The sequence below is a fragment of the Pygoscelis adeliae genome, unplaced genomic scaffold (assembly GCF_000699105.1).
Source record: "Pygoscelis adeliae isolate BGI_AS28 unplaced genomic scaffold, ASM69910v1 Scaffold456, whole genome shotgun sequence".
Taxonomy (NCBI): Eukaryota; Metazoa; Chordata; class Aves; order Sphenisciformes; family Spheniscidae; genus Pygoscelis; species Pygoscelis adeliae.
Window position 1 is genome coordinate 502,494 of NW_008825007.1, and position 7,690 is coordinate 510,183.

A 7,690-nucleotide genomic window follows, 5' to 3' on the forward strand; every position below is an offset into this window, starting at 1 on the left:
ACAGAATTTGTTTCTCATTTCTGAAAATTAATAAGCAAAATGCTGATCTGGTGAAGCAAACCCTTTATAATTAAACAGACTGTGGTAAACCTCACCTCAAATAGCAGTACCCCAGTTGTATACTGACCTGGCTTCTACTCAGACTTCCTTAAGGGCCAGTACATGAACAGCGTAAAAACCAGTTAAAGATCAAGATGCTCTTTTAACCTCAGTGATACAGGTTCTTTCTGCTTTCAAACTACCCACCTCGATCTGCTGCAACAGGGCTACCGCTGGTGACAACAAACTCGTACTTGTTGAGGGACTGCTCATCATCAAACAGAGTTGGGTAGAGACTGGACCGGGTAGCACTGCGAACTTCCACAAGGACCGCAAACTCTAGAGCAACGAGAGCCCAAAAGAACATTAACTGTACTGGCCCAGATTCTAAAATACAGCTACATACCCTGCTCTGAGAAAGCACAGCTCTGTCAGCTTACGGTATTTGGCCCAGCATTAACCTTTCCTCAGTAGGAACCAGGTCTGTCAGCTATGGCATGATCAGCGCTTAAAGTGGGTGTCACACCTTTCAACTACCGATCAGGCAAGGATATGGGGAAAACAAAATGGAAGTGGTACAGCTTTTGGTTCATGCAGCATTGTTAAACTATCTGCCAATACTTAATAATAAAAAAATAATCTTGTGTCCTTTAACATAAGATGATAGGGAAAGGAGAGGGTTGTGCATCAGGTTCTTACCAGATGATAGTATGTGGGATGGGATTTGGACGTGTGGGCTAAGCCCTAGGAAGTTACACCGATATGCCTCTTCATACTGGTCACTGTAGGGGATGATCCGCACACAACCAACAGGCAGCATAGTCTAGAAAAGGAAGGAAACACGTCAAGAGAAACACTGGAACTAAGCAAGTACAGTACAATTTTCTCCCTGACTTCTAGGGCCAGCCAAGACTTGGAGCACTGCTCAGGCAGATGCTCCTGATTTGGGCGATCAGAAGTATCCTGCTGAGCTTGAAAGACTACGCAGTTGCTGAGGACAACCAAGACATCCAAAGGTTGAGGGTTTTTTGTTTGGTGGGTGTTTTCTGTTTGGGGTTTTTTGTTGATTTTTCAAAACCACGTAATTTAGAACACATTCTCCACAAGATTACATGTCAGAGACAGGTCATTATGAAGGCTGGACTACTAGAGAAATACATGTAAAAAACATGCAGCCAGGAAACAAAGGAAAAAGTTTCTACCCGTAGCACATCAAAAGCAGACTGGACAAGATCCATATCTCGAGCTTTCCAGATGACCTGGTTCCCCATCAGAACATGCCAAGCCAGCATGCGGAATGCTGATGCCCCAAGAACCTGAAAAAAAAAAAAAACAAACAACCCCAAAACCCAAAAACATTCTGCATTGGTTATGAAAATTAGTGAAAAGTCCAGTCTGCCCTGTCAAAAACATCACTGCCACATAAGAAAATGGCTAGAACTGAACAGCAGAAATGAACGTGACAATGGAGCAGGTCTTGTGCACAGCGTAATAGCTCTAAACCACAGCATCAAGATCAAGTATTTCTTTGACAGGTGCGAAAGGTGTCGGACTGTCATGTGAAGCGCTATTCGCCCCCATCTAGGGTTTCAAGAACAAACAGCAGCAGAGAACCACTGATTCAATTCAATATCAGGCACATCAAGAGAACAACAGTTTCATTTCTCGGTTGCTCCAAATTCTTCAGTGCTCTGGCTAGGCTGTGTCAGTCAGCTCACTTGTTGGCCAAATTAGCGGTTTTGGCAAGATAGACACAGGCCCGTTTGGAATGGGACTGAACAACTTCTATTAGATGATAACAACTTTCAGGCGTTTCTCTGATCTGGTTTATGTTCACAACAGTGATTCAGGCATGAAAGGTTAAACAATATTCTTAGACAAGCCTCCGAAGGCACACATTTGCACAACACAGTGGTGTAGTTCAATAGCTTCAAGCATGCCAATTAGGAAACAGTAGAACAAAAGGAGGCTAAAGACATAAAGCAGGTATTTGTCAGGAGTGTCCAGGAAAACAAGCTGGTGTGAAAGAGACTGTGGGTCAAATGCACCGAACCCTCCCCCTCAGCCAGGTAACGAAGCACTGGATGAAAGGTAGATCTGTACAGAACCATTTGTTTTGTTTGTAAATTAGGTTTTTTCCCTCTGAAACACTTTTGTTTTAAGCAAATAATACTTGGCTTTGAAGATGCTGCACGACCTCTGTATTAAATTACTGTCACTCGGGAAGAAGAGAAGTGCAGAATTTGAGAAATCATATGATCCCATCCCACATGACTGATGATCACTAGAGGCCCACATGATCTCAGAGGAAGAGAGTCCTCAGAGATGCAGTTAACACCGCGTTACTAGCTGCGTGGGCACTGTGTTGAACACAGAACCAGGAAAGAAGTGCAGACTGCAGGAAATAAATATAATTTTACAGAAAACATCATCAGGAGAAAAGAAGTTATTAGCTTGTGGAATCAGCACCAGAGTAACTGTGCTCCTCTCTTACCTGTCTCATGTGCCTGAGAGAGCGAAAGACAGACAACCTTCTGTGAGCTACGTTCCAGCTGTTGCAATCTGGCATCAGTGATGTTTCAGGTGAGCATTTAGATAGCTCCTGCCCTTCCACAACATCTGGCTGGGAAGAAGGCTTCACTTCTTCCTCGGAACCATCCCAGCCTTCCGACTCTTCTTTCAGGTCTAGCAGGAAAAAAAAAAGGTAGAGTGGTCATAAACATTGCTCCTCTCTAGGCATGGGAACTGCCTCAGAAGCGCCTACACACGCTGCAGCCAACTGATTTTGGCTATATGTGGGGAGACGAGTTCAGAACGCAGTAACTGAAAGCACTAGCGTCACAGACGCACCTGAGGTGTTAATGAAGTTTCATAGTTCAGATATACAATAACCACTGAAGCGTCAAGAAGGGATTTTCATCTTCTACAGGACACAAGGTCACATCTTTTGACCAGCTACATGTTCTCTATTCTTGCTTTAAAAGTCATGGCCAAAGCTTTGAGGCAGGTTTTGTAGATTCTAGTCTAACTGGATTAATAAAAATATTTCAATGCAAGAAAAAATTATGATCCTTTAATTTTAGTAATTTTGTAGAAAAAGGAGCAAGAAGCAAGCTCCATATGACTGCAAATTCTCCTGGCTGTAGAGATTCATCAGGAGGGCCAACCCAGCCAGAGAGAACAATAATCATGATGATGCAACACCCCTACACAAGTAACAAACTCCACATGTGCATGCAGAGAGCCTACGAGGTCAAGGGCCTTGATTTCACATTCCCGTCAGAGCCATCTCCATATGGGAGAGCACATCAGCTACTGCAGAGACTACCACTGAGGTAAAGTCCAAGAGAGATGGCTGCACCATGCTGCTGACAAAAGGACTTGGTGTTTTACCATCCAGAGCATTCTCAGAGGGTCTTCCAGCTCTGGAAACTTCTCTCACCTGCAAGTTTTTCCATCTGAACGAGGGTGTCTTCTGTTGGTGCTCCCTCCAGAAGCTTCTCTGTAAGTCGGCTGCCACAAGCTTTCAAAAGCCTGGAGACATTGAAAGAAACAGAAGTAGCGTTCATTAAGGCTGCTTGCTAGGTGCAAAAATCCTGCAAGAACCATAGAATCATTAAGGTTGGAAAAGACCTCTAAGATCATTGAGTCCAACCGTCAACCCAACACCCCCATGCCCACTAAACCATGTCCCTAAGTGCCTCATCTACACGTCTTTTGAATACCTCCAGGGACAGTGACTCAACCATCCCTGGGCAGCCTGTGCCAATGTTTAACCACTCTTTCAGTAAAGAAATTTTTCCTCACGTCCAATCTAAACCTCCCCTGGCACAACTTGAGGCCGTAAGAAACTTGGTGCAATAAGCTCAACAAAAAATCCAACCACTAACCAATTTGTGTTTCCTTTCAACACATCTCTGTGCTTTCCTCGGTGTGGTAACTATCGATGCATCTTACAACCGCTGCCACTCAAAGTCACCGAAAGGCCTACCATTTTGCAATTACTTTGTGCAACACACTCATCCCCCATCCAAGTCACATGCCAGTGTTGCAACCCTCTCTGTGGCATCTTTCCAGGGAAGTCTGATGAGCGAGTCAGGCACTGGAACAACTGGACTCCCACAGACATACTACTGTGCCAAATGGCTGCACCTCCCAGGCTGCCTATCACAATTCACGGGCACTTCCAGGTGAACCACCGCTGTACTTCAGGTGTGAATCCGAGGTTCAACACGCTGGGGGGAGGAGCATCTCTTCTTGCTTTCTTCCATACTTACTTTTATACTGCAAAGCCTTTCCATCTAGATAGACATGGTTTCCGTTAGCAGCTACGTTAGTAGATTTACTTCACAGCAACAAGTAATTTTTTTTGTCTTAAAGGCATCAGCAGGCTGCTGTCTTTCTGTGCTTAGCTCCTTTCAATTCAGAGACTACTTAGCGAAGTCCAACTTACTACCTCAAGAAAAAAATACCCAAAGGCTCAAATCACATTTCCACCCTTTCAGAATATGGCAATGTTCTCTTCACGAAGGAGCTGTAGAAGCTAGATACACAAGTGGCATTACCAAGCAAAGGAAGTATGCAAACATGCCCACAGGTTTTCATCGTTGGTCAGTGACGTTAAGGAGCGGGCTGCATTGCCGTTCCGCTGGTGCAGGAAGGGAGTGAAGGCCGTGTTCATCCGCTGGGCACGCTGAGGGCACCCATACTGCTCTGCTTCGAACACCTACACCACAGAAGGGCAGTACAAGAGACAGAAAAAGATAAAATGCTTACATAAAGCTGAGCCAAAAAACCCCAACAAAAATATGAAGTGAAAAGGGTGCGTCACACACAGTGATCCAAAATACATTGTAAATTATGGGAAAAGAGAGGGAAGGGACATCTTATTCTTAGGTTGACTAAAATTATCATTAAGTAACACTCATGCCCCAAAACCATTGTCCTTCACAACTTCAGTTACTTGAATTTCTAACAGAGCTATTGTCTAGCAGTTAGGTCTGTGAAGAGTGTTATGACTGGCTCAAAATGAGAGAGGCACCCTGTTCCTTCTCTTCTACACCCCCAGATACACACCGTCCTCTTGTCCCTTGTGTCAACCTTAATGACCGCCCTGGCCGCAATGAGCTGGATCAGCTTTTTGACTCAGCTGTAAATCAACTGTCGTGATGTTTTACTAACATTGAGTCAAATGGACTCTGCGTACTGACCTACCTTAAGTGCTTTGCCCTGAAGCTCATCAATGATGCCTCTGATTTTTCCCAACAAGAAAGGCCAGGAGTTGATGAGGTAAATCCGGTCCATCATGATAGTGATGATGCTGTACCAGCGCTGGAAACCTCGAGCCAGGCTGTCTTTGATAAAGAAGGTGTGGCTGAACACAAAACCATGCTGTTCATCTCCAAAAAAAATAGGGCCTTCACGTCCTGGGCAGACCTGAAGGGGAGGGACACAGACAGCAAAGTAGTTAAGCACATCACACAGCTGAAACGGTAATAAACTGAACAAAGCTTCCTGCTCTTTAACACACACTTGGGGAATAAAACAAGCCTTTTTTAGGCTACTATCCAAAACCCAGGGTCAAACAGACCTCCAGAGGTATCCTACAAACCCTTCAATTTAGCTGTATTTTAAGAATTGAATCCACAAGGGATTTTGCTGATCCTGACACGCAAATGCTCATTAATCTGTAAGGTTCTCCCTTCACTTCTATGTGATGCTGAATGTTAATGGTCTACAAAGATCAAATACTTCTCGGCACTAAACAACAGATTCCAATGTTTTTACAAAAACAGTTTATCTTACAAAGAAGAACAATAAAGATGCAGGAGCAAAAATAAGAGAGGGTAATTTTTGGTCTCATGAGGTGAGAGGAAGTAACCCTCAAGGTTATCAAAGATCAACCTTAAAAATTACCACCAGTCCTGGAATGAACAGACTTGTGTGTCTGTTTTTCCACCTCCATTCCCTCCTTGTTTCAGACTGCCCAGAGCAGCCAGGATCAGCAAAGCGCTATCTTGGATTTGAAACGATACATAAGGCCATAAAATAGGTTTTCTCCCTGTGCTCCAAGACAGTTACCTCACAGCTCAGACTGCGAACGCAGGCCTGGCGCACGATGCTGAACAGCTGGGGGTGGTTTGGGTGTTGGTGACTGACGTACTTGATTGAAGTTTCTTTGTCGTGGCTGACATATCCAGGATGTCCTCCTGCAAGAGAGCGGCAACCCTGAAGATAGAAAAGCAAATTCAGCCATAAATGAGCATGCAGTTATCTAAGGTTTCCAAAGGCCTCTGCATATTCCCTTCAAAACGTAGGGAAACGTTACTTACACATATAGGTAAGAACACAAATACTTGGAAGACAAGAATTATGACTCAGGGTCAGGATTTGAACCCAGCTCCTCACATAGAGCTCTGTGCGATATACTTCCTCTGCTCTTATGCTCACTTTCCACTATTTAATTTGATTGTGAACTTGGTGCTGGCTCTACAAGTGGTAAAATTCAGTTAACAGCAGCTGAGAAACCAACTGGCCTAACTCAACTGGCCATAACCTAAAGGAAAGTAAATAACAAATACCTCAGAACAAACACTAATAATAGACAAGCATGAGAACAACTGAGAACATCCATTTTCTCTATTGTTTTAATTGCTTTTGCATTGTTTTTGTTTCCTAATCAACACTGCTCTTAAAATTACTATTAATAAATGACCAGACCTAATCTAATAAAGTAAATGCTCTTCAAGGATGAGGGAAGCATTTCTCAGCCGCAAGAGAATCACAGATCACAGGGCTTAAAGAGACCTCAAGACACCATCTTGTCAAGGTCCATATACTCAACAACAGCTCCTTCATCCTCTTGTCATGGGACATTACAGTTTATGAGGACTTGGAGATCTTCTGGTACTAGCAATCACATACAAAACAAGTGCCATTCACTCCCCCCTCCCCCCCCATTAAACAATTCAATTTGCATTAGAGAATCCAAGAGCCCTTTAGTTAAGCCAAGGGCCACTGATGTCCGCACACAGATCTTCACACTTGCCTCACACATGTCTGACTTCTTTGGCCCTGGGCTGCTGGAGTCGGCGCTGGCACCTTCTGCCGGGCTGTGCGAGCGGATCCGACTGCTCATCTGAATGCCACCTTCTTCCTCTTCTGCCTGCTCATTCTGCCCAGAGATGTCCCCGCTGCCTGCGCCTTGGGGAAGCGGTGAATGTAGAACCTCAGTACAGAAGAGGGTGCGAGGACCGTGGAGCTCACAGAAATGGCAGAGGGCAACAATAGCATTCATAGTGAGAGCTCAGCACATACGTCAGGCCTCCTGCGGGCAAGGGAGAAAGCACACGGATTCAGCACAACAGACATTAAAGCATCTCTTAGGCCTGACTGGTTCAAGTCCTGCTCTACATCCCTCCAGGAGCGGCTGGCCTTAAGCTCAGCCTAAGGGACCAGCACAACTCCACCACGGGGTGACCCGAGCCCTTCATGCCCTGACGGGATGGGACTCGAGCAGACCGATCCCCCCGCGCCCGGGTCCCTGACTCTGAGCCGGGACACCTCAGGCCCCACGGGGGTGGAACGGGACGGGACCGGACCAACCCCCTCCTGCCCGCACACCTCCGGTCTTACAGGGACAGACTGGGGT

At 45.2% G+C, this 7,690-nt stretch overlaps 1 protein-coding gene across 2 annotated transcripts in view; it reads right to left on the reverse strand.

Moving 5' to 3' along the window:
• Nucleotides 1-7,361, reverse strand: part of FLCN (folliculin) — a 10,839-nt gene extending 3,478 nt beyond the window's left edge. Inside the window, exons 1-9 of one of the 2 annotated variants that reach the window (XM_009326197.1) lie at nucleotides 7,088-7,361; nucleotides 6,121-6,267; nucleotides 5,254-5,475; nucleotides 4,605-4,765; nucleotides 3,482-3,573; nucleotides 2,534-2,724; nucleotides 1,242-1,355; nucleotides 739-862; nucleotides 247-378 (exon numbers count right to left, since the gene is read on the reverse strand). In XM_009326197.1, the coding sequence (XP_009324472.1) occupies nucleotides 247-378; nucleotides 739-862; nucleotides 1,242-1,355; nucleotides 2,534-2,724; nucleotides 3,482-3,573; nucleotides 4,605-4,765; nucleotides 5,254-5,475; nucleotides 6,121-6,267; nucleotides 7,088-7,336 (1,432 nt within the window). In that variant the 5' untranslated portion in view covers nucleotides 7,337-7,361. The remainder of the gene's footprint in view (nucleotides 1-246; nucleotides 379-738; nucleotides 863-1,241; nucleotides 1,356-2,533; nucleotides 2,725-3,481; nucleotides 3,574-4,604; nucleotides 4,766-5,253; nucleotides 5,476-6,120; nucleotides 6,268-7,087) is intronic. The other variant, XM_009326198.1, reaches the window with a different exon arrangement.
• Between the last annotated feature and the right edge of the window lie 329 nt (nucleotides 7,362-7,690).